Source organism: Sminthopsis crassicaudata, chromosome 2 (genome assembly GCF_048593235.1).
Source record: "Sminthopsis crassicaudata isolate SCR6 chromosome 2, ASM4859323v1, whole genome shotgun sequence".
NCBI classification, from domain to species: domain Eukaryota; kingdom Metazoa; phylum Chordata; class Mammalia; order Dasyuromorphia; family Dasyuridae; genus Sminthopsis; species Sminthopsis crassicaudata.
The window spans coordinates 117704931-117731955 of NC_133618.1; the positions used below are offsets into that span (position 1 = coordinate 117704931).

At 37.5% G+C, this 27025-nt stretch overlaps 1 protein-coding gene across 4 annotated transcripts in view; it reads left to right on the plus strand.

Annotated features, from left to right (window-relative positions):
* The first annotated feature begins 4390 nt into the window (after window positions 1-4390).
* Window positions 4391-27025, plus strand: part of MEIS1 (Meis homeobox 1) — a 142124-nt gene continuing 119489 nt past the window's right edge. For 3 of the 4 annotated variants that reach the window (XM_074287090.1, XM_074287086.1, XM_074287087.1), the window contains exons 1-6: window positions 4391-5283; window positions 7257-7483; window positions 9358-9499; window positions 10076-10126; window positions 10924-10974; window positions 12262-12408. In XM_074287090.1, the coding sequence (XP_074143191.1) occupies window positions 5272-5283; window positions 7257-7483; window positions 9358-9499; window positions 10076-10126; window positions 10924-10974; window positions 12262-12408 (630 nt within the window). In that variant the 5' untranslated portion in view covers window positions 4391-5271. Of the gene's footprint in view, window positions 5284-7256; window positions 7484-9126; window positions 9197-9357; window positions 9500-10075; window positions 10127-10923; window positions 10975-12261; window positions 12409-27025 lie in introns of those variants that run through there. The other variant, XM_074287089.1, reaches the window with a different exon arrangement.

The following is a 27025-nucleotide window of genomic DNA, read 5'->3' on the forward strand; positions in this document are numbered from 1 at the left end:
TCTGAAAATTAAAAGAATAGAACTCTAAATGCATCATGATATCTTCAAACTGTCAGGGTGCCAAAGATGATCACAGGAAAGAAAAAACAAAAAACAAAAAACAAACAAACAAAAAACAATGCACTCCCAGCTTGCATTATATAGTACATTTGCCACCTCTCTACCAAGGAAGGGGGGTGGGGGTGGAGAAGAGAAGACCAGCCAACTTCTGCCTCATCTCTTTATCCAAAAGATACTTTGGGATGGAAACTGTGGACATAGAGAATGCAAAGCCCATTACTTCAAAGCTTGGTATGAAGCAAGTGCTGGTGAACAGTCATAAAGGGGTCTCACATTCTGGCTAAATAAAAAAGTTATATTGCCTAAAAAGGCAGCAGGCTGTAGTGAGTTGGAGATCGTTGCCATCATAGAACACACATAAATGTCGAGCGTAGTTTACTGAGATAGTGTGGAACTGTCCGTTTACTTTTCCCCTTTAATAGATGATTAATTGCTGCCCAGCTAGATTTTTTTTTTTTTATGGCCAGTATATTGCAACTCTAGACGTCCTTAGTGCAATTTCTCTCAGCAAGTCCCAACTGTAATAACTGTTTGCTAATTGTAAAATCCTTATCCAGAATGAGGTTTGGGCAAACAATTTGTACTACTGTAATTACATTGTAAAAGTGTTTTAGTCCCTTGATTGTTCTGAATTAATCTTATAAAAGCCTGGTAAGTTATGTTAAGTTCCTAATTTAAACTGTAGTGGAAAATGAGTTAAAGATAAAGGTTAGGTCAGGGAAGGGCACTTTCCCAAACTAGTAAGATCTTTTAAAAAGAAATTGAGGAGGAGGAAGAAGAGGAAGAGAAGAAAGAAGAAGAAGAGGAGGAGGAAAAAGATGAAGGCCAAAGAGAAAACTAATTTTTTAAATAAAGGGAACCTGTTAATAGGTATTTATAAAAATCAGTATAGAACATATTAAGCATCTAAGACATAGAGCAATATTGATGCTGAATATTTGGGGATGTTATGAAGTTTTAAGATTTTATTTCAAGTGGATTTACCTGGAAACATTTACTTCCATTTCTGATAAGGAATAACAACAACTAAAAAGTCAAATTACTGTAAAGCAAAAACAATAAACACTTTTTAAAAATCTCTCCCCTCCTTTCTTCATTCCCAACCCATATCCAGCCAATATCCATACTCAACTGGTATTCCTTTAAGTTTGAAATCCGATTTGTCAGGAAAAGGGCTAAAATGCAAACTGAATGTGAAGTGGTGTTTTGTTTTATTTTATTTTTTAACTCCACCCCTCAGAATCATAAAGAGCAACAGTTATCCAAGTCCAGTTTACAGCTGTTTTCCCCTTGATGAATTTTAGTTACACAGTCTTTCTCTCAACTCATTTAGGGATCGTTAAATCTTATATGTGAATATTTTACTATGTGATTTGACACTTTTCTCTTCCACACAACTAGACTGATCTGATAGAGAATTCAGACAATTCTCAAACACTTAGTAATCTGATCATTTGAAAGCAAAGTCAGGTATCTATCTGCTGGGGCAGAAGCCTTGCGTTGCTGGAAGAAGACCTGTGAAAGACTGCTTGTACCAGGTCCCTTGTCAGGATCATCTGAAAATACTTCCATAGTTTTATGAAACCACAGCACTTTTATTGCACTGAAGCCCCCAATACATGTCTCCTCCTAAGAGCCTGGAAGTTTCCATCTTCTCGTGCAATTGTATTTCTAACACAGTGTCTAGCTAGGAAGTACAGATACTCTGGTTACTGATAGTAAATTTTGTTCTCTTTTTGCTTAACACTATGGCCTAAATAATAAACGTATATGAAAGCTAATAGATAAATCTCTGAATAATGTTAAATTTTTGCCAAAAAGGAGAGGCATCTTAAAAAGTCTTCTGAAAACAAAAATAGAAAATGTCACTGTACTAGAAATGCACTTTTCGAGCAGTGTCAGTTCTTTCGAAGTAAATATATCCAATAGAATGAGACAGAGCGTGTAGAATGTTAAGTGGCACAGACAAAACGCCAATGTCGAGCCTTCTAGCTCGTTCGGAAAAATAGAAAAGGGGGGACGGAGAAAGGGAAAGGGAAGAAAAGAGAGGGACCGGAAGGAGAGAAGGGAAAAGCAAGTTAATGTCTTAAATAGATCCTACCAATAAAGCTCTTCATTATCATGTGTTGGACATGCATGAAATGTCGCAAAGGACTCTTTCCCTATGAGAATGCTATAAAAACGATGTAGCTTGGCACTTTATGTAAAGTAAAAGGTACTGACGCTCGCTCTATTTTTTTTCTCCCACAAGCTCCCAATAAACTAACTTTTCAGCAACTTCGGGAGCATGTTGCCTATCCAGACCTAATCTTGTACTTTACACATAAAGAGCTGGAATGAACTTCCGTTTTATTAATTTTAAAGATTCCTACCTTTCGTCCATAAACCCTGAATCCGGACTCTAAAAGAAGAGTACCCTTTGATCTCTCTCGCATCCCTCTCCTCACCCCCAACTTCAGGCTCGACCCTTTCTCTAGGTTGATATGTGATCAGACACTAGTAACTGTTTTGGAAAGGCTAGGGAAACGAGCGAAAACACTTCGCTTTTGGAGAACTTAGTCTTTTGGCCCCCGCCTGTGTGGGAATAAGCGCTAGTTGTTTGCACTCCCCGCAGATCGAAGCTCCCTGCTGATCGATTATTTGATAATTGATTTTTCCCCCAACCAATGCACGGTTGTCTTCGGGAAAGACGTTTCTGATTGGACCAACCCTCCTCCACTGCTGCCTACCGAGATTTGGGTGAGCTCATTTTCCAGCATACCGCAGGGGGAGTTTTCTTCAAGGTTTGGGCTTGGGAGAGGGGGGGCGGGGGCGGGGGGAATCCTGCGCTGAAAAGAACAGAGAGCCCTGCTCAGATGTTAAGGTTTTTTCAGCTTGTTCGTCGAATTGCTGGACAAAATCTCCTCAGATTAGAATCAAGTGGGCAGAAAAATAAAAATGGATTGTGGGGGCAGGGAGAGGGGAGAAAAATAAGAAAACCCCTAAGATATCTATATTTAAGGGAAAGAGGGGGGATGCACCTAACTGGTTGGTTGACTCCTAAATGTGTATAGGACTTTGTTTTAGTTTCAAATTTCGACTCGGCTCAGAAAGGTATTTCTTTCTCTCTCAGAGCAGAGAAGTTTTTTTCTACCCAGAAGAAAGGAAATGTTGGGAACGACTGGGGAAGAACTCGCCGTGATCAGGGATAAGGCGGGTTGGAGGGTGTTAACGGAGAGAAGTGGTAGCTTAGGCTGGAGCGCTGTCCGCGAGTTCTGTGCAGAAAAAAAAAAAAAAAAAAAAAAAAAAAAAAAAAAAAAAATGCTGTCTTGTAGACAAAGGCGGCAGGGGGAGGCATCTACAAGGGCTGGGAGAAGACCGGTCCGGGTCTTCGGCAGACATGCCGCGGTCTGGGCGGAGGAGATAGCTCACGCAGTCGGGAGTCGGAAAAAAATAATCACCCCTAGGAGAGCCAGCCAGCTTGGGCTCTGTAGCTAGCTTTCTCCAGCCCAGAGTCTTGTTTATATCTTCGGCGATCATAAATAGCTTAGTGTTTGTAAACACGCACTAGGGGCAGATTGCTTGTGCTCATCTCATTGTTTCAGTCCCTCAGTCACTTAGCAATGTTAGAAGCGTAACGCTCGGAGGGAGGCAGCAGGCTGAAGCGGAGATGGGGGTGGAGGGGGTGGGGGGACGTGTGTGGGGGATGGTGTGAGGAACGAAAATGGGAAGGCTTAACCATTCCCCCATTTTCTGCCCGAGCATCGTTCCCTGGGCGTCCGGGGGTAAAGATCTGCAAAAAAGCAGGCATTTTTTTTTTTTTTTTTTTTCCCGGGCAACATGAGACTCCTTTCTAACCTCCTCTCCTTTCTCTTCTCTTTTTCTTCCCCGTCTTTCTATTTTCGGGCTCCGGGGGGTGAGGGGGAGTGGAGTTCTCAGGATTAGGTCACGTCAGCCACCCTCAGGAAGAAAAAAAATTGCACCAGACCCCGATAATTTCTAGGAAAGTAAAGAACCTCTGGAAAATAACTCATAAGGCCGACCTGTGTGGGTTTCCAGTTTGTTTAAATATAATGACTTCAGAGAGGGAGTGCTTGAGGGAGAGGAGAAGCTAGAAATGTAAAAAATTAAAATAAAAGCTATCACAGTATACTTGTGTGTGTGTGTGTGTGTGTGTGTGTGTGTGTGTGTGTGTGTGTGTGGTGTGTGCCTGCTTGCTGCCTGCCTGCTTGCTTGCTTGCTTGTCTGCCTTTGCGTTTTAATTGAAAGCTTCTCGGTCTCTCCAAAGCGTCGAGCACTCGGTTCACCCACCCACCCCTGCAGTGGATGTTAGTTGATGCAGCCCAGTGCATTGTGTAAGACGCGACCTGTTATGGCCACCACTACTTCCGGGTTCTAGCATTCTGGTCGGAATCCACCTCTCCGCCTGTGCAACACACACTTTACACACGCACGGGGACTGGAAGCGGGCAGCATCGATCGTGGCTCCTTTAAGACAAACTCAGACAGACATTTTTTTAACCCTCCTCCTCTAATCTCTCTCCAGTGCAGCAGAGGGAAAGAGAGAGAGGAGAAAGAGGAAGAGGAGAGGAGAAAGAAGAGGAGAGAGGAGAGAAAGAGGAGAGAGAGAGAGAGAGAGAGAGAGAGAGAGAGAGAGAGAGAGAGAGAGAGAGAGAGAGAGAGAGAGAGAGAGAGAGAGAGAGAGAGAGAGAGAGAGAGAGAGAGAGAGACTGATTAAGAATTAGGACTGATTCAAGGAAAGCGAGCGCTCTATCTTTGTGCAGTTGAATATTAACATTTGAGGTGCTCTGATCAGTGGAAGAGAGACAGAGCGGATCATCATTCATTCACCACGTTGACAACCTCGTCTGTGATTGACAGCTGGAGTGGCAAAAAGCCATGAGATTTGTTAGTTGGGTTTGAGAGGCACTTTTTTTCTTTTTTAAAAACTGATTTTGGGGTAAAGAAGATCTGCTTTCTTACCCCCGCTGCTGTGTTGGAAACGGGAGCGCTTTTATGCTGAGTTATTATCTCTACCGCTTCCTTCAGGTCCAGTAGACTGAAGAAGATTTGGGACCGATTGATCACATTGCTGGAGACTTTAAAGGATTTTTTTCATCACTGTTGTTGTTGTTGCTTTTTTCCGGGGGAGTTTGCGTTTTTGTTTCTTTCCACACTGGCCTTAAAGAGGATATATTAGAAGTTGAAGTAGGAAGGGAGCCAGGCAGGCCGATGGCGCAAAGGGTACGTATTAACAAAATTATGGAACTTCAATTGTAAGATAAAATTGAAACGTGGCTGACAGAAATATTGCAAAAGTTTTCTTTCTCTCTTGAATGAAGCCCCTAAAATGATGATCTGAAGTGGAAGGATTTATTTATTTTTATCTATATACTTTTCTTGTGTAACTTATATTTTATTGATTCTATCAAACCATGAAGTCAAGCTTTCTGTATATTCATGACCAGCAGCTATAGAAATGAAAATGCAAAAATCAGTCACTGGATTTTAAAAAAACAAATAAATAAGATGTAACGAAGAATATAATTTGGGATTATTTAAAATTTTTCTTTTAGGTTCAAGGTATATTAATGTAAAATATTCAGTTAAAACTTGGATGTTACTGGTTTTGTCCATTTGGGATGTTTCACTAGAAACATTTCACTTTTTAAAAAGCGAATTATTTTGTGTAATGCGAGTCTTGTATTTTGTTATAAGAACACTTTCTTCACTTAAGCAATAGATTTAAATTTGCATTTTTTACAAAAAGAAGCTCAACGATACCAGAGCTTAGCTTTTTCTTTTAGTGCTCAATACTAAGCTCACATTATTTTAAAAATATATAATAATAATTTCCTAAGTGTTAATATATGAATAGAGATTTGGAGAAACTACAACGAGACAATAGCTATTAAACTGGGATAGTTCTATTAAAGAAAAGGAGGGACACAAAAAGGCTCTCTTTGCATAAATTGTATTACTGCCCTCTCAAAGCACTATTTGCAAAAGAAAGTTAGTTACCCGCCTGACACATTTTCCTTTACTCTTTTGGTTCAGGCAAAAGTCAGCATTCTTCAAAACTCTTTTCACACCTCTGCTTTAAGAAGATGAAGGTGGCAGTTCCTCTTTTCTTTGAGAATCAATTTAACTCTCGGAACCTCAGAATCTTGAAGAGGGTTCCTTGAAATAAAGCACTTAGAAATTTAAAGTAGCTAAGTTTCACAAAACCAAAATCAAAGGGGGAGGGCAGTCGATTTGAAAGTACTTTCTCACCAGGATGGAACTGTCGACATTTTTTTTCCCCTATATGTGCTTTTGAATTTAGCTAATAAACTGATGGGGAAAATGTATACGTACCTGACTCCTCATCCGTGGGAAAGTTTGCCACAGGAAAACTTTAAATAATAATAATAAGGATGAACTGATGGCATTATCTTTCTTCCCTCCCCCCTCGTGAAAATAGTGTCCAATTCCAATTTCGGTTCTTACATAGATCCAGGTCTCCTTTCCTAAGTTTTAACTAACAATGGTGCTTAGTAGTTTTGGTCAGTTTCGCTGAGTTTGTAGTGAAAATGGGGGTTGGGGGGGAAGATGCGGTGCCCTCTAAGATAGCATTTCCTCAAACATACTAGCAGATAAAAGGAGTGAGTGAATTCACGTGCTAGTTAGTGCTAACTATTCCATCTTAACTTTTCCTCTCCTTGTTATGAAAGGGGCTGTCGAAACTAACCAGTTTTTCAGTACTGTCCCGGCATGTTTTATTATTGTGATTTTGAATTTCTTTGTAGAGGCACTTTAATCTTCCACTTTCCAGAAGGACTTTCTTCCTTCCTTCCTTCCTTCCTTCCTTCCTTCCTTCCTTCCTTCCTTCCTTCCTTTCTTCTTTCCTTCCTTCCTTTTTTCTTTCCTTCCTTTTCTTTCCTTCTTTTTCCTGACTTTCTTTCTTGTGAAAAACACTGAATACTCAAAAATAATAGTGGAGAGAGATGAGTTATGGCCGAGGTGTTTCTAACGGCTGATCTTAATATTAGTAGCAATAGTAAGAACGGCAATAATTTTAAAGTCCCACTTTACAGTTCTAAATCTACCGAATTCCTGAGTAATCCAAATTCTACTGACTTTATATAAGATAGATGCCGTCATAACACTTGCCCTGCATTTTCCCATATGACTGATTGGCCTTCTGAACCTTGGTTTTTTTCCTGTCTGTCATGCAGTACGACGATTTACCCCATTACGGGGGGATGGATGGAGTAGGTATCCCCTCCACGATGTATGGGGACCCTCACGCTGCGAGATCCATGCAGCCAGTTCACCATCTGAATCACGGTCCTCCTCTGCACTCTCATCAATACCCGCACACAGCTCACACCAACGCCATGGCCCCCAGCATGGGCTCCTCTGTCAATGACGCTTTAAAGAGAGATAAAGATGCCATTTATGGGTAGGTACGACTGGCATCAGGTTTACTAGATGAGATGCTATTAATCCCTGATTTTCCTAACTGTTTGGTAAGCATAAAACCATTGAACTTCAGGCTATAGGTAAATATTTGTGACCTCGACTTTCATTATAATTGCATGCAGTTCTATGGAGCCGTCTTACCTCCTCTCTCCTTTTTCCCTACACAACACCCAGAGCTGATTTTTCATTCAAGTGCAGTTATTTTGTAATTGTTGTAATGTTAACAATATGTGAAAAGTTGTCCAATGGTCTGTTTGTTCATTTCAGACCCTGGTTCTCCTTCTTGCTCTTCCTTGACCGGAGAGGTGCGATTTAAGTTCATAAATCTAGGCGCCTTTGTTTTTGATAGAAAGTTTTTATCGTTAGAAACCTAAGAGATTCTGATTGTTCCGATTTGCTAATCTTACTCAATAAACACAAATTCAGTATGCCACTATTAACATTGTACACAATAAGGAAATGTGGTTACAGAATTTTAGAAATGTTCTGGATATGTGTGTTTATCCACTGTTTCGAAGGAGAGGTGCTTTCGGTGAAAAGAAAGAAAGTTTTAGCCATTTAAACGCCTCATGTACAAAGATGAAAATTAAAGGATTGAGTCTGAAGTGTGTAATGAAGTGGATTTGTATGCTTTGGGTTAGCAATCTTAGGTTGATTGGGGTGGTGGTGGTTGTAATTTGTATACTGTTCTCTGTCAGCTGATTTGGCATTGAGCTGTATTCTTTATCTTTATTCCTTGAAAGTTCATTTATGCTTATGGTGCACTAGTGAAATTTAGATCTTTTTTTACTCTGTAGAAACTACTTGTATTGTAATTTATTTTGCACACATATATTTGTATGTGAATCACTACCCAGTGTTTACTCTTCTATTTCTTTATCTTCTGGTCACAAATCTGAAGGATTTGTCTTAAACTTCAATGTTCCTCTTCGCAGCCTTCTTGCAATTAGTTTAGACTGAGGACAGAAAACTGGGGCAGGGTATAGCTTTATTGTTAGAGCCCTCCTCCCCACCAGACTGTTAAATTACTTACCAGGCCGTGAGAGCTAATAAAATACTTGAAACACCTTCCTGGACATTGAAAAGGGTTTGGGTTTTTTTTTTTTGGTTTTTTTTTTTTCCCCTGAGCTAAGATAAGCAAAATTCGGGCCACTTGCTTTTTCCCCGGGAAGCTTATGTGGCACTCCATAGCTCAGAGGAAGGTTAAAAGTAGATTTAAAGTAACTTTAGTTTTGTGGAGAGGTGGGATAAGGGAGGGGAACTATGGGATGAGCCAAATAAGAGAGCTTCCTGCTATCTGAATGCCACTGAATCAATCCAGTGTATCACTTGAGTAATCGGGATAGAGTCGGTGCAGCAGCCAGAGCGGTCCGCTTTTCGAAGTTAGCAAATCCCATTGGAATACTAAAATTACCGATGCATTGGGATTTGCGCGTCCGCATTTGAGTAATCTATCTGACCAAGCCTTTCCAACACTCCCACCCCCACCCCCTTCCCCTCCAGAAAGTCCTGAATTTGGAAGGGAGGGAGGAGGGATTGTGGGGGTAGCAAAGTTAATTCAAAATGGCTGCTGGAACCGCTTTGGTTTTATTCTTAGCAAATGTTAACAATTTCTCTGGCCAGATATGCTGAAACGATCCTCAGATACAGTCCATGACTCAGGGCCTTCGACTTCAGGTCTCTCGGTTGAAGGGTAGGTGAGAAGTAACGGGGAGGCATGGGGGAGGGGAGAAGGAAAAAAAAGGGTGGTGGGGATTTGCTTCTAGCTCAACTGGATATCTTTCTTGGGAGCCTTTTCCACTGATTTTTAGGACTAACCACCTTCTTGTTTGTGACTGTTGTATTTTCTTGCAGACACCCCCTGTTCCCTCTCTTAGCACTGATTTTTGAGAAATGTGAATTAGCTACTTGTACACCCCGCGAGCCGGGGGTAGCAGGCGGAGATGTCTGCTCCTCAGAGTCTTTCAATGAAGACATAGCAGTGTTCGCCAAACAGGTCAGCAAAAATAAAATACATCTCTCTCTCCCCCCCACAAAAAAAAAAAACATAAAAAAGAAATGTCAACATTTTATCCTAAACTGCGCGTGTTCCGGCTGTTCAGAGATGTTCCAATTGTGTCTTCTTGCCAGTGGTTATTTTTTTTTTTTAAACCATCTAGATTTTACTTCCACGGGCTATACTCTTTTATCCCACTTCACCCATTCCCCAGAAAAGCCAACAGGGGAAGCTCTCTAAATATAATGGTGGTGGTGATGGTGGTAATAGTGATGATAATTTGTAATATCACTGATTTTTACTTTGTGTGAGATGTGCAGCTTTCCCTAGATGAACCGTGGCTAGATAGGAGTAAAGAACTATATCTATTAGTATTTTCGGCCCACTGAATACATCATTTAAATGTTTATGTGATGTACATACCATTTCTGGCCAAGTTTTACGCTGAAGATTATATAATAAACATCCGACAGTGTAATGAAGCAAAAAAAAAAAAAAAAAAAAAAAAAAATCTGCATTTTTGGCTTCCAAGTTTTCAAATGTGTTTTTCCCTTTCCCCTTCTTACTTGTATTCAGATTCGTGCAGAAAAACCTCTATTTTCTTCTAATCCTGAACTGGATAACTTGGTAAGAGTTGACATCTTTCCTTCTTCCCTCACTCTTTCCTTCTCCCCGCTCTGACCACCTACCCCAACCTTACACTCGCCTGCTTTTCTCTGAAAACCCGGAGCTTTCAAAGCATTTACCGGCTCCCCAGTCCCCAACCCCCCATTGAAATGTTCCTGTTTCATGGATATTTTTAATTATTAGCGATAGAGTGCGGCGATTCCGGGGAAATAAACTCAGAGAGATAGCTAGTAAGAGCTGAGCCCTTTCAAAGCCAAGCATTTGTTTTTATGACAGTCTAGCTGCATAACTCTAATCGGGGCTGGGATTTATCTGAGAGACTGTCAGTGTTCATTCAAAGTTTACCAATTTCTCCTGGCCCTCAAAAGAACTTCACTCTTGATATGCTTCAAACAATCCTTCAGATTGTAAAGTTCTGCAAAAGTTTTAAAATATAATAAACCAAAACGTTATGCTTTTGGAATATCTTCTCTTCTCTCCTCCGGAAACCATAGTCATGGATAGATGACACTTTGGGAGAAAGTATGGGGAAAGGAAAGTAGTGGGGGAGGGGAGTGTTTATGATCCTCATAATTTAGATGCTGTATTATTGTTTTGTTTGTTTAGATTTTTTGGAAAATAAAATAAAATCTCTAGATCTATACAAAGTCATTGCTATTAAGTTTCAGTGTTGATGTTGTAAATCAAAATGAATCTATTTTCTGGAAGAACAGTCAGGTTATAGATGACAACAGTGACAGTTATAGGATATTCTGAAGTCCAGAAATGGGATGCTCATACTTTTTGTATCTTTACAGATGATCCAAGCCATACAAGTATTAAGGTTTCATCTGTTGGAATTAGAGAAGGTAATTTCTACCCCCTCCCCCACATAAGGTTCAGAATTGCTGAAGTTCAGGCTTCTGGTAAATTTGCATAAATGTCTTTCTTTCTGCTAATTAGTGTCAAGACCAATCTTAGCGTCCATTTCTCTTCTCAGTTTAATTACAATTTCAGCCACTAGAACTGGGATCAAAAACCACCCTGGCCTTGTGTTCATCTTAATACCTTTGTATAAATAGTTGCAATTCTCTACATCACAGCTGATATTCTGAATGCTGCTTCTTGTTTGTTGTATAAGTTATGGCTCTTAAAGATCTAACTCTCACTGTCTTTCCCTTCTTTTTCTCTTCTCATTTCTGCTAGAACTTTTGTTAGGTTTAGTGAGTTTCTTTTAGACATTCTTAAGAGCAGAGACTGGGTACTGGGAAGAGGCACAGGGAGAAGGAGGAGTTGCTGAGACTCTGGGAGATGGTGAAGGAGGCTCACTAAATGTTTTGCAGAGACAAAGCAGAGTTGAGAGTTGTCTCAATTTCTCGAATCTGTGAACACTGACCTCATCCCATCTTCTTATCCAAGAAAGGGTGCAAGAGAATGCAATTTTGTCAGTTATTCCATAAGTCTCATCAATAAAAGCTTAATGCACTCTATTTCAAATTAACCTTAACATACAAGTACAGGAGTTTCTTGTGAATTTTTACATGTCAGTGATAACTAGATCTGTAAGCTGACTTACCTCAACTCATTTTGAGGTGTTTAAAAAAACCTTTGGAATGTTTCTATGGATTCTTGGATACAAAGTAATTTCATTCTTTAAAATACAAAAGTCCTGACACATTTTTGGTTCCAATGGGAACCCCTTACAAAAATACATTGTAAGGACTTTGAATGTATCTATATGTCACTGAAGGGGGTGCAACTCCTTTAACAAAAATAATTCTATCCTTAGATCCTTTTAGAGAAGGGTTTATGATTAAATAACCGGATGAAATTAAATAGTTTACCTTAAGTCTCACCCACTCAGGTCACTTCTCTAATGACCACAGCCCCAGGAGCAGATGAATTTAACACGGGTGTTGAATATGTTGTAGCCTGTGAATCATCTTGTCACTGTCAATTTTCTGGGATATCTCTATTTTGCTAGAAAAGAAAGTTATTCCTAATTCTGGATGCGTCTGGGGGTCTCTGGAGGACAATTGCAGTGTGTTTTCCCTATTTGGAACTTTGGATCTCACAAGGGGGGTGGATTGCACTTGTCAATTTCATTTATGTAGTCCTGATTATATTTCCATTTTTTTATTTCTTTCATAATGTAGGTACACGAATTATGTGACAATTTCTGCCACCGGTATATTAGCTGTTTGAAAGGAAAAATGCCTATCGATTTGGTGATAGACGATAGAGAAGGCGGATCAAAATCAGACAGTGAAGATATAACAAGATCAGCAAATCTAACAGATCAGGTATGCGATCTTCAGCCTTCAACATCACTGGAAAAAAAAATCTGTATGCATATCGCTTACTGGGTCACTACCGCCTCCTTTTATTATTTGCATATGATTAAGTTCCTTTTAGATACATTTCCATCGAAATGAAAATTTTTGAATAATGTGGCTATTATTGCTTCATTAAGGCTTGCTCTGGGATTCGACCTGGCGAGATGAGCTTGTAAAAGCATTGCCTGCAAACTTGACCTGTTTCTTGTCGCTTTTAATTTTTGTCTTTATTTTATTTACCCTTTATAATAATAGAAACATTAACAATCATTCGATGCTTGTGGTTGTTGGTTTTTGCTTTAGGAATTTTTTCTTCCAAATAAAAGACTAGAACCTATTTATTTTGTTTTATTAATAATAAGTCGAAGATAGGTGGTCTAAAAAAGACAGCTAAGGTTTGAAATCTAGCAAATGCTGGCTATTTTCTTCCTGTCTATACGGTTCATTAGCCTGTCTTGTCAGTTTTCCTCGGCCCAACGCTTTTAGACCTCACTGAACATTGCTTTGTGCAGTGCCTGCTGCAAACTCGCCCATTTTATTGTACTTAATAGAAAAATAAAACCAGGCCGAGGTTATAAAAACAGATAAATATGGACTTTTTTCTTCCTCCCTTGCACTCATCTTCCAGCTGCTACGTTGTCTCCAGACCCGCCGATTTAGTAGTTTTTGGAATTGTGTGTTAAGAGCAAAATGTGAGCGCTTTACCTCTGTGACAGTGGTGACTTTTGCAGCCTCTTTCCTCCTTCTCACTCCACCTCCTACCCCCACCCCCCTTTTCTTCTCCACTTGGTTTGATTGGTGGCATATGACTTTTATTTGGAACTGCTGGCTCTCTCTCTCTCTCTTTTCTCTCTCTATCTGGATTGTTAGAAGGAGTTACAAAAAACCAATTAAAGTTAAAATGTGAAGAGTGGATGAGCTTAAACTGGGTTCAGGGTGGCTCATTGTTGTGAATTGTCCTAACATGTTGGGAGGATTCTAGTTGTTTCCCCCCGGCTAAGTAAATAAATAAATAAAAGAATATCCGAAGTTATTCCTTCTTTATGATCTGGCACGTAAATACAGTCTTAAGGAGTCATGATCAGTTGGCTCTGGAGGCCTTCTTCTCTTTGTTAAGGCAAGGCTCAGCCAAGCAGGCTGGGTTCTTCCTAGCAAGGTTTGCCATTATCTAAAGCACTATCAGCCAGGGAGTTATTTTATAGATTACTTACCAGAGTACCCTACACTCCAGCCTTAGCATCGTCTAATAGATTTCCCCTCCCCCCTCCTCTTAAAAACTACCCAGTATTCTCGTCTCTAAAAAAGATAAGCAGGGCTTATTGGACTAGTATTATTCTTGTAGGGTCCAGGGAGAACTGACTGGTCTGATTTTTACAAGCGAGAGCAACTTAGGATCCAGTCCCAGGTTTTGATGATAAGAGAGAATGAGGAAACTTTCAACAAAATGTATAAAAAGGAGAATTTTAGAAAAACCGGCTTCCTCTAAGCAAAGATAGAATTGTGGAAGATTTCTCTCACATTGTCTTATGTCCAGTCTGAAACTGTCTACTATCCAAAACGTGGAGCTGCTAAATGCAGATTCAGCTGAGAAAAACTTGGATAGCTGTTGTTGAATAAAAATTGTCATCCAACAAGCCTAACTAGAAAATGGGTTTCTAAAAGCTCCGGAGTGCTGGGTACATAAAGCTATTTGAGCAAATTACAAGAATCGCTCAGGGGCATGAATGAAATCAACACTTTAATTGCCTCCAAAATGAAGATTTATACCCCATTTTCCCAACGAATCATTATTTTATTAAAGTCAGGACTAAAGGGGCAAAGTTACAGTTTTGTGTTGTTGGTGAGTTTTTGTTTTGTTTTGTTTTTTCTTTAGAGAACTGATATTGTAAGCTCATTTAGAACCCGCTTCAAAATATTTTGCCTTGGTTAGTAGTTTATCTTCGATGTGTGATTTGTATCGATCGTAATGCAAAAATTACATTTGCTTCTTAAAAACTTGTTTCTTGGTGTAGTTTTCTCTGCCCCTTTTAATGTTTGTTTTTCGCGTTTGGGGTGGTACTTGGGACATTTCTGGGATCTCGGCGCTGTTATCTTATTTGGAGTATGTTTGCTCGTGTGTGACCCCAATAATCTTGCTTTGAGCAGAGTAATTGAAATGGTTTGGTAGGAGCAAAAGCAAATCTGATTGTTATCCTGTTCCTAGTTTTGTGAGATGTGTGAAGAGGAGGAAGAGGAAGAAGTAGGATTGTACTTCACCTGTAATTGTAGATAGGATCTGACTTCCTTGCAAGTTTTCTGAACCCATTCAGTATTATGGGCACAAAAATGTTGGAAAGGGAGTCCATGCTGAGAATCGTTTTTCAGCGTTAAGGAGCACTAGTCCTAGCATCCGGGTTCTTCCATCCCTTTTCCTCCACCATTGCCCCACTCTACTACTTCTCAGGCAGGGAGACTCCCTCTCTATTAAAGTTTGGGAGAAGGGTTCCATTTTCCATTTGCCTGTGAATGTGGCCAAGGCTCTTTGATATCGTGTTGTAGCCTTCTTCAGGCTGTGCAGATCCCCCTTCAGGTGTTATGTGAGCCGCAGAGGCTCGTTATCTAATTAACCTCTCTGTCTCTAGAGCCTGTGTATGTTTCTTTTTCTTTTCCTTTTTTTCCCCTCTTCCCAATGAGGGCACAGAGGCGGCCAACTCGGCCCAACTGCTGTGCTGTGGCTGAGGACCAGGGATGTGGGACTTTGATACCCCTGGATTTCCCGGAGGGATAAGTCGGAGTAAATCCACTTTTGCCCTGTAATGTTTTCTTCTGCTCCTTTTATCTGATTAAGTAGCCACTAGAACTAGTAATCCCACATTTTCTCTTTCCCACCGCCAGCTCCTCCACGGTGTGCTGGAGTAGTTCTTTTTGCCCCCCTGCTAAGACGTCCCGTGGGGCGGCGCCTCCAGATGCTGTCCCTTCCCCACAGTGGGGGCCAGGGCTCAGGAAGGGAGGGTTGGCGCCCTCTCCCGACCACCGTTACCTGCTGATTGCGCCGACCCCTCAGGCTCCGCCGGCTGCAGCTCTGGCTCTGCTAGCAGAGGTCCCCCTGCGGCTACACGACGGGTGGGGCGGAGAGAGGAAGGCAGCCAGAAGTAGTGGGGCTGAGACCATTGTGGTGCTAGGGAGAGAGAGAGAGACAGGGTAGGGAAGTTGACTATGTGCACTAGGGGACCTTGAAACGGGAAGGAGAGGGAAGAAATTGGGAACTGTGAGATGGGAAAAGAGGTAGGGGCTATGGATTTGGTTCTGTCAGAACTTATAGGAAGGGCAAAAAAAGGGAACGGAGGCTGGGACGGGAACGAGGTGGGGGAATGTACAGAAAAATGTGCTGTGCAACAATTTTAGGAGAAGGAAGACAGTTGGAAGAGTCTGGGCTGGAGAGAAGTAGCTAGATGAGCTATGGAGGGAGCGAGCGCTAGAGGCCATGATCCTGGGCCCTCGGATTGATGGATCCACCCTCGGCCTCCATCGGTGCGGTCTTTTCACCTGAGGGAATCCAGGGATTCCAAACGGCTTTTCCCCTACCTCGCTTCGGCCAAAAAAAAAAAAAAAAAAAAAAAAAAAAATTTGGTCGGGAGGACAAGGGGTAAGAAAAACAGCTCAGGCCTAAGTCAAACCCATCCTCTGCGATGTCCCCACTGCTTAAGTTCAAAAGAGAAGGGAGAAAAAAGGGAACAAGTCCCCGACTCCTCGACTCCTGGTCTCTTGCGCCTGTTGAATGTCAATCCTGATTTGCGCAATTTTATTGGGAGAAGAAATGGCCCTCTCTGGGACAGAACCCAAAGTTCTTTTTCCTCACGCAGGTTAAGCATTAGGTACCAGAAGTATCCTTAGGGGGCGACTGCTTAGAGGAGCAGGGGGAGGAGTGTAGGGGCCAAGCAGCGCACACCAGACGCGCTGAAGAACCGAGAGGCACCAAACAAGGGCTGCGCGGATAAGGATCAGATCTTGTGAGGTGGGATTTGGGTTGTGAAGATGGAGGAGGGGAGGATGTGGTCTCAGGGAACGCTAGTGTTGGAAGGGACTTTTAAAACTGATTATTTTATTAAAATTGGTTAGTAGTCAGCTAACTAAATGTGGCATTATTGCTTCAGTTGAAGTTCCCATATTGCCAGTAGGATGTTTTCCTACAATGAACTGGAATTGAATGTGAACACCTCCTCTCCCCGCCTTTCTGTCTTCTCCTTCCCTCCATTATTTCCATAGGAGGAAAGTTTGAGAGCCTTCTTTTATTTTTTCTAGGGGAACGGATATGAGGAATAGAGGAGGAAAAAAATAATTCCGTTTCCTTAATGGATTGGAAACCTGCTTAAAAAATAGAGGAGGTGACCATATATTTACCAATACTTAGTAGAAATGAAAACCATTTATTTTCATCCAATAAGGAGACAGTTAGACAAGCAGCAGGAGGCAGTAAAATGGTCTCTTTGTCAGGTAGTTTGTTTCTAAATGCTTACATTTGGATACATCTTATTTAAATTGTAAATGTTTGATGGAGCTGTGAAAAGGGTCATACTTCTGTCTTCATCCCAGAGCTTCTGGTTCCCCAAGCCTTGTGGCTGTGGGGCTTTCTTAGTGAATGCCTTGATAACAGTATCATCTAAGTTTAGTTTTGATTGTTGATATGGGTCATGTGTTCCATTCTTAATTTTTCTTTGAAATATGTCAAAGGGAAATGATAGCAGGATTCCCTTTAATGATTAAATAATAAGGTGTTGACTGCTTGTCACTACACCAGCTAATTAGGATGTTCATTCTAGGCCATTTATTGCTTTGTACCTTTTGAATGGAAAGTTAGTTGTGTGCTGGGTGTGTTTTTTATTGGTATTTTATGATTGGATCATAGTACTCATTTAGAACTGAACTCCCAAGTAGATGTTGCTGTTTAATGTGCATGGATTTTGGAGAAATAGTAAATATATATATGTGTGTGTGTATATATATATATATATATATATATATATATACATATATATATATATATACATATATATACCATATTTGTACACATATATATTCATATTAGGTTGAGGCTCAATTAGATTTTTTTCCCCCAAGTGTAAGTACTGGTGGAGGGGGAGTAGAGGAGAAAGCATTCTCTTCTTATTCTTGCTTGAGCCTCTTAGTGATAGTTCCTGCTACAAGTCCCTTGGTTAAAGAAAGACAATGATAGCATTGCCAGTTTTTGCAAGTTCTTAACTATTGTTCAGTGATTTAACTAACTCAGTGGCTATAGGTCACTAGAGCAGCTTTCCTCTCCCTTCAGAAGGACTCCATTGCCTACCATTCTGAGACCTGAAGAATTGTTTACTATTACTATTATTCTCAGACTTAAAAACATTTTTTTTTAAAAATGAAGGGAAGAATATGTAATGGGAAGGGGAAAAGAGGATTATAAGTTATAACTAAGCATTTTTAAAATGCAACCAAAATGTGCTTATAATTGCACAACTTTGAAAATGAACACCTTAGAAAATAATTTCTTTTCCCAACACTTGCATGTTTAAATTTTTAAAAAAATGTTTGTCATTGTCCAAAAAAAGATTTAAAACACAGCTGTTGCTAGGTGTTGGGAGGAAAATTATGCAGTGTGACTCCATACGATTAAAAAACAAAGACTGTATTCACATACTAGAAACTGAGTTTTTAAGTTAATACAAATATGCTATACTATTACCAAGGAGTTGACTAGTAGAAAGTCAGTTTACCTTAAGTCCTGCTTTCTGTAGAAGGACTACGAGTTTTTGACTCTTCATTAAAAGTCATACTAAGAAACTTGCCTTACAATAAGATGCATATGGATAATTTACTTTCTAACTGCTCTTTGTAAAAGAATGCAGTATTCATTTTTTGAAAGAAAAAAACTATTAATATAAGTACAAATGAATTGGTTTGGTGTTGGAAATGTTATACTTTTTATTGCTAAAGCAGTATTTTCTTATGTTATGTAAACATGTCAAACAAATGTGAAAAACTAAAAGTTTTAATAAATGATTATTTAATCACTATACACAAGCCAATTATATGTACAGAAATTTTAAAAGAAAAGTAGGCAAACAGCCAAATTCCTATAAGGACTGGTAGGGAAATGATCAAAAATGAAAATGAAATAAGACTTCCCGTAAGGTCTATAATTCAACATTATTTGACTCCACAGACAGGGAAGCAGTTGAAGGATAGTAAACTGATACCAGCTTTTTGTTGAATAGTCTTAAATGTTTGCAACTGTAACATTTTACTCGGCTTTTTAAAAAATTATCATATTTGTAATAGAAGGAACAGAAAATTTATATTTTCAAAGTTTTCAAAATTTCATCACATTCCCAAAATGTGATTTTTTTCAAGACAAAATAGTGGGGCACTTTATTTAAAAAATAAAGAACATAAAATGGAATGCACTGTGGTATAGTTACTAAAGAGGAAGCTTGGCAAAGTAGGAAGCCTGTCAGATTGGGAGTTAGGAGCTACTGGGTTTAACTCTGACTTTGAAGGCTTACTACCTATGTGATTATGGGACTCTAAATCACTTAATCACAATTTCCTTAGAGTCAGAATACAGGTAATAGTAGTATTTGCCCTACTTAAATGTTTTGTAAAACTAAAAATGCTAAATGTGAACAATCATCAGTGGGTTATTTCCCAGATATTATGTTTTCAAATGTTTTCAAAATTCCAAGTGAACTAACCCTTTTGTAATTTGTGTTGAGCTTGCCACTGTTTCTCAGCAGGAGGTATTAAGAAGAAATAATTGTTAAAAACTGAAATAAAACTTAGTAAATTTTAACTTTGCTTTATTTGAACTCTAATCCACAAATGTGGCTTTTAAGTTCCAATTAAGGTTCTGATATCCCATCCCCCTTTTACATTTGCAAATTAAATTTTGCTATCAAATTATGTATTTTTAATTTAAACTGTAAGAGTCAGAGTTAACCTGTGAACAATGACATTCTTACTTCATCTTTAATTCACTGTAGATCAGAGAGATCTAAGAATCCTTTCTGCGGTATTGAACAGCCACCCTATAACAATTTTTGTCTAATTTCCCACATTTGGTATGTTATTATATCCCACATTATGTACCAGCTTATTTATATACATGACATCTAAATAAATGACATTCAGAATCTTATATAAAATTAGCATAAATATCCTAATTTAAATATTTGCTACTGGAATCTAATTTAAATCAATTGAATTAATTTGAATGGATAGAATTAAAAGCAAATGAAAACTTCAGAGTGCTCTCTTTTTAACGTTTTTACTAGATAACTTTTTTCACCTAGAAAAGTTACATAATTGACAAAGAAAATTAAAAAGAAAAAAATTACAAATATTTTAAAGCTTTTCTTGATTACAAATGATCAAAATTGACTTTAACATTAGAGATTTGTTGATCCATTGGAAAACCAAGTTAATTTTAAACTTTGTTATATTGTATATTTGTCATTCATCTGTGTCATGGATATATGCAATTATTTACTAGTCATATCTCTCATACTATTAAAGCTTAAAGATGTGCAGTACCTACTGTATCTCATCTTTTCCATATCTCATTTTATGAGATTCAACTTAATGGACAATAAATACATTGTGAAAATAAACATATAACTTACAATTCATAAAAATACAATTGAGGAAATAATTTTTCTTTTGATATATAGGCAAAATTCAATTTAAATTAATGGGATTTATGTATATTCATTGAATAAAATGCCAGGGTGTAATGTTAGTGGTCTTAAATTTAAAATATTTAAATAACCTTGGTCTCATTAATCCATGTGTTCAGCAACAAAATTAAAAATCATAAGTTTTAAAAGTGTGCAACAAGTTTAACTTAAGTTTTATGATCTAGTTAGTTATTCAGTTGAGAGAATAGAATTGAGAGAATATTATTGAGAGAATAGAATGAAACTTTACTTTTCACCATACATACTTTTGAAATCCATTCTTCCAACTACTCAGGAAAAATAAGCAGTGGAAAAAGTGAATTTTCATGTGATATATTTGGGGTTTTTCCCCCCTGATATATTATGTCAGCTAAATAGAGAAGGTTATGCTCTTGTTTCATTTTATCTATTATTGCTGATATATTGCCATTATTCCTGATCCTTCCTGTTACTTTAAAACATGTAGATTCATGATACTTTTTTGAATAGGCTTCAAATATTTGGCTTGTTAGTAACAATTATATCAGGAAGTCAGCATCGTAATTTGTTTCTTATTATTTATTTTACATTGCTTTTTACAAAGCTCCTTATAGCAGAAATGTAAGCTTGAGCTATTTTGTCAGTTTTGACTCTTGGGTTATTTTTATTTGTGTGCCTCTAGGGTTATTAATTGTATGTGTGACTGTCCTTGACATAATAAAAATAAGGCTCACTGACTTAAAAATAAATAATGCAGACCAAAAGTTTGTGAGCTATTCTGTTTTACAGAAGGAGCTTCACAACTGTATATAAATTCCTATCTGTTATGACATTTGTTTTCCTCAAAGCTGTGGGTTTTTTGAGCTAAAGATCCATATCAGCTACTTTACACTCTTCCTCTAAATATTTGGGGGTTTTTGTGAATATGTTTTTAACTGATAGACCATTTTGGTTTTAGATCTCTATATTCTAAATTTTCAATGATATCATATCACATAGAAACTCTTGTAACTTGTATGCATTTCTGGCTGTTATGAATCTCTGGTGAGATGGAATTTATAATGAAATAGTCATAGCCTTCTAAAAAGACAACGATGGGAATTATTTGAATTAGCTATGTACCCCCCCCCCCAATTTGATAAAGACATTTTTTGATATCTCTATCTCTTCACACCCCCTCTCCTTGAAAGTGGATTGAATATGATTTTGTTTCTCTGGAGAAAGCAACTCACCTTAACATCTCCATAATTCCTAGACATCTTCATTAATGTTGACAACATTATAGACAAGTTAAAATTAACTGCAGTGATGGCATTTGTTTTTATTCAAGGAAAACTTGTAACCAATTAAATACACTTTTTTCAAACTAGATATATTTCTAAGGCCTACTTACTCTACCTATATGTAATATCTACCATACTGTGGACTCTCAATAATATTAAACAATAAATCAGCTCACTATTAAGACATTTGTGAGTAGAGCATTTTTACAAAAGGAAAATGAAGAACTGTATATCTAAACTGAAGGAAATTTGGAATCCTAGAGTTGCCCCAAACTCAAAATTTTCTAGGAGAACATAATAAAAATGTTTATATAAAAGCCATTGCCAAGTTTGCATAGTAATCATAACAATAAATATTTGCCCTCCAAGAGTGTACTTGGTGCCCTGAATCAGACAGACATGTTCTATATTACTATGCTAAATTGACTCAAGGAAATGCTCTGTGCTCTCATCCATGTAACTTCAGCTTATGAAGTACTAAGATTGGATAAAACAGGACAAAATGCCACTTTATATATATATATCTGAAGTTCTTTTTTGTTTGTTTTATCCTATGACTTCATTTGTGAGGGCTTGTAACATAAGTGCTAGAATGTAGAAAGTTTTCTGAAGTCAAATGACTTGCCTCAGATATTGTTAAGGCTTGACCAAGGTCTTCCTAATTTGAGTCCCTGGATTGGCAAGTAGAAAACATTAGCAGATTTTGTTGAAAATGAAAGCATGGTCAATTCATGATAAGAGGAGAGAAAGGGTTAATAGATTCCTTTCACCATTTTTCTTTTCATATTTATATTTTTTATTAATTTAGTTTCTTATTATGCTTAATAATAATAATAATGAATACAATCACCAACAACCTCAAAATAAAAATACCTAATTTTATTTAGTTCAAAGTGTATCAAAGATCACCATGAAAAAAATGATAATCAAAACAGAATTTACATTTCTGGAACTACACCAAACATATATTTAATAGATCAAAAATGGAAATTTATCTGACAGATTAGGGAAGTTACCTACTTAAGATTATGCCACTTTTGACTTAGGAAGGTGCCTCTATCTCATGAAGATAAATTCCATATGCTCAGTAGAGTTATGGCATATTCCCTATAAATAATGTATACAATAGACTGTAAATAAATAATACATTTATCTGAACTGTTCAAGAGTGAAGGGCAGGGTTGCCACTCAGGAGACATGGTCTCTAGTGAATGAACAATTTCAAATAAAAGTAATATTTAATGGCAATCTATCACCTAAAGTGTGTGTAGTAAAATTTTCTTAATTAAAATGCAAAGGAGATTTAAAACCCATTCTGATTCTGGAATGGGATTGATGAAGCAGGAAAGCTTGTGAAGAAACTTGTAAAGTAATTTTTGCCAAGACAGAATTTAACACTTCTGCTCAACTTTAAGTTGAGTATATAGTAACTAATAGAATACTACTTTCCTATTGTTCAGCCATTTTTAATTCCTTCTCTTCTGGTCAATAAAATAATTTGATTTAAAAGTTTTACTGTGAGTTCATATGTATCTTGTTTCCAAAAGAATGTTTAGAGAGTTGTGACAATTATATAGGTTTCATAAGATATTTAATATTAACTCACCAATTTTAATTGCTTTTCTATTTATTGTAAATTGTTAGTATTTTGTAAATGGAGGGAAATGGCAGCATTTTATTATAACATTAAGGAACTTTAAAAAAGTTGACAAGGTAAAACAGAAAAATACCAGGCTGATGAAGCCACACATTTTCCTTCTGTCAATTTAGTGGAGCAATATAGAAAATGTCAGTTATATGCATATTAAGTGCTGAGTATATTAAGATCACAGGATGTATAGCTTTATGGGACCACAAAAAGATACCTCATCACATTTCTTTCTTTTACAGATGAAGAAATTAAGAGTAAGAAGGAAAAAGTGACTTGATCATGATCACACAGGGAATAAATAACAGAGCTATGATTTGAATTCAAGTGCTTTGGCCCTAAATACAGCACTTTCCCCCAGAACCATGTTTCCACATTAGTGTACAAGTTTTTGTTGTTACATATAGATACTAATGCCATGTATTTCTATAATGACAATGATTTGCATCCTGCACTCCAAGAAAGTTTTTGATTGATATATATGCATATGTGAATATATGCACATATGCATAGACAAAATGACTTACCTGATGTTCACATAAGATCTTGAACCCAAAGGCCAGCCTTCTCTCAATAGGTACTGTCATTTCTGCAATTTTTTTTTTTTTTTTTTAGTTTTCTTACTATGGAGTTTTCTGTTGTGATATTTTTCAAAAAGTATGTCCGACTGCCATTCCTGGAGAATCTTTAAATTTTAAAAAAATATTTATTGAGAGCCGACAGTGTATTTGGAGCCTTAGAGCATGCAGAAAAAATCCAGTTATTTCAAGATTAGTAGGAAGACACGCATGGTTATATTTATTAAATGTTTTCCACCATGTGTTAGTCTTTTAACATTTCTAAAACTTAAAACAATATGTATGGTAAAAAATGATCTAATTTGAGATAGGTTGTTCTTATTAGCCAAAGATTAACCTACTTGAAAGTACTATATGTGGCCACCAATATTCTTTCAAGTGTTCACAGTTGTTCTGGTTGCTCTTTTGGGTATATATTTTAAACTATGTAGTACATGACCAATCATAGTCTAAAGATCAAACAGTTGACATGCAAAATGCCAACATGCTTTACATGAACCCCTGTAAAAATATGAAGTTTGAAATTATCTTTGAATACTTTATGATGAAAAAGAAAAGGAAATAACATCCCTAGAAATTTCTTTTTTTCACATTGGTAAAAATTTTAAAGTTTCAGAAATATGTTAGAAGTAACAGATAAGTCTCAAATAAAATTTGAATAGAAATGTACAGAATTTTGAGTATTTCTTTTAAGAGAAGTAATTTAAGAGTATATTCAGAATTGTAGTTACATAGATTTAAGAGGGAGAAGAGACTTTGGAGATAATATAGTTTAATATTCATATCCAAATTCATACCCAAGTAATTCATATCCAAATACAAATGGAGCCCTCTGGGCTGCATATTGACTTAGAAAACCACAAACTGATATTAATTATGTCATATTGTATTTTTATTCATTTTGTTAAAAATTCCTGAACAATTCATCTGGATAGGAATCTGCCTGTAGTAAAGAGGTTAATGCCTTGACTTGAATTTTGTCTATGAAGTTCATAACTGAGACTCATAGAGTTTAAGTGATTTCCTTATCCAAAGTCCAAAAAAGGCTTATTGTATTTTTGTTTCCTTATATCCCTAAGGGATAGTACAATGGTATATTCGGTAGTAGTTCAAGTATACAGTAGGCACTTAGAATCTGTATTCAGTTGGATTGAATCAAATTGAATTACCTAATGCTTAAGCCTAGCTGACTGAAGTGGAAAAACTGAAACTAGAATCTCAGCCTCCGGGTTTTTAGTCCTATTATATTAGTGTTAACACATTTAATGGCATTATGGGTAAAAATGTAAATCTGCAGGAATCTATGATTTTAAGAAATGAGATGTTTTATTTAACACAACAAATTTAAGTCAATTGTGCAAGCTAAATGCATTGCCTCCCTGCTTCCAGATGAGACCAGAACTTCTTTCTATAGTTTGAAAGCACAGAGCAGATCAAGCAGAAGGTTGCAGAAAATAGTGGGAAGCAACAAAGAAATTGATTATGTGTAACTTTTAGTTAACATAAACTCCCTAGCATCCTTCAAAAGACAATTCAGGTGCCATGTCTTACACTAGGTTTTTTCCAATCCTCCTGGGTATTAGCACTATCCTCCTCTTAGAATTAGCTTGCATTTATTGGAGTTTATATTGTCATTAACCCTCCCCTTCCCCATCCATCATCATCATCATCATCATCATCTTCTTCTTCTTCTTCTTCTTCTTCTTCTTCTTCTTCTTCTTCTTCTTCTTCTTCTTCTTCTTCTTCTTCTTCTTCTTCTTCTTCTTCTTCTTCTTCCTCCTCCTCCTCCTCCTCCTCCTCCTCCTCTTCTTCCTCGTCTTCTTTCTCCTTTCTCCTCCTTCTCTTCTTCCTCCTCACTGCTTCAATATCAGGATTGCTATGGTATCCTCTTTCCTTTTAGCAGATGTTTCCTTGTAATAATTACTTTGCAATCATCAGTGGATAAAGTATTACTTTTTTAATAAGGGAAATCCCTTAATAACCATCCTGAACTTTTACAATAAACCAACATAAGTAAAGCATTAGCCTAAACTTTTTACTCTATACTACTTTATGATGACTAGTGAAAATGTTTTTTTTGTTTGTTTTTTTTTTTTTGTTTTGTTTTTATTCTCAAATGCCCAGTTCTCAATAGTTTCCTAAAAGGAAGACTAGTTCATAAGGTAGATGGGATATTTGTTATTAGGAAACACATATGAGCTTATTTTCTCTTAAGAGTCTTTTATAGGAGGGCAGCTAGGTGGCGAAGTGGATAGAGTACCAGCCTTGAATTCAAGGAGGATCCAAGTTCAAATCTGGTCTCAGACACTTAACACTTCCTAGCTGTGTGACCCCGGGCAAGTCACTTAACCCCAGTCTCTTATAGTTAACCTGAACTTTTAAATGTTAATAAACATGATAGAAAATTTAACTTCCTGGGGGGGGGGGACAACTTAGGTTTACAAATTAAGAGATTATTGTGAAGTGACTTGATAGGAAAGTTCAAAAATAGGGTAGTTGGAGTTGATTTAGGGCCCTTTTAGTCAGCCAAATACTTAACAGAATGATAGGTTTTAATGTTGTAAGGCATCTTAGAAGTCATTAATTTATTTTATTTATAAATCATTATTTACTTATTTAGTTTATTTAATATTTAAAGTAGTTATTCATAAGCCTTAACTCAGAGAAGATGAGACCCAGGCCCAGAGATGTGAGGAGAGAGGCCACCCAAATGGTAAATAGCATAGATAAGATTCAGGTGCATACCTTTTTATTCACCCTCCAATCTCCTTCCTACTATATCCCATGACATCTATATAATTTCAATAATTATTGCTTGGGACAAATTATGGACCAATTTAGGTTTCTACAGTAATATATCTGGTAGTATTAGAAAATCAACAAATCCAATTCAATAAAACACTTGTTAAACATATATCATATGTTTGAAATCGTGCTAGGAACTGGAGACACAAAGATTAAAAAAAAAAAAAAGGACCTCTCCTTCAGAGAGCTTCTATTTTATTGGGAAAACACCAATTATGTAGCACTTGAAGATTTGCTGTTTTCTCATGCAACACTCCTGTAAGTGAGCTTATGCAAGCTTTATTGCTCCCATTTGACAGTGTAGGAAATTGGAATGTTCTGACAGTTCAATACTTGACTTGTGGTCACAATCAGTGAACAAGTGTTTATTGAGTGCCCTACTGTGTGCCAAGCACACAACTAGTTTGTATTGGAAGGAGTATTTAAACCCAGGGCTCCTGATGCCAAATTCCATACCCTCTCCTTAAGAATCTGATGATTATCCCAACTTTCTAATTTTGGATTTGGGGAAAATCTAAATTCTTTGTAGGTAACATGATATCCATTATTCAAAATAATTTTTCTTCCTGCCTATTTCCTTCCTTA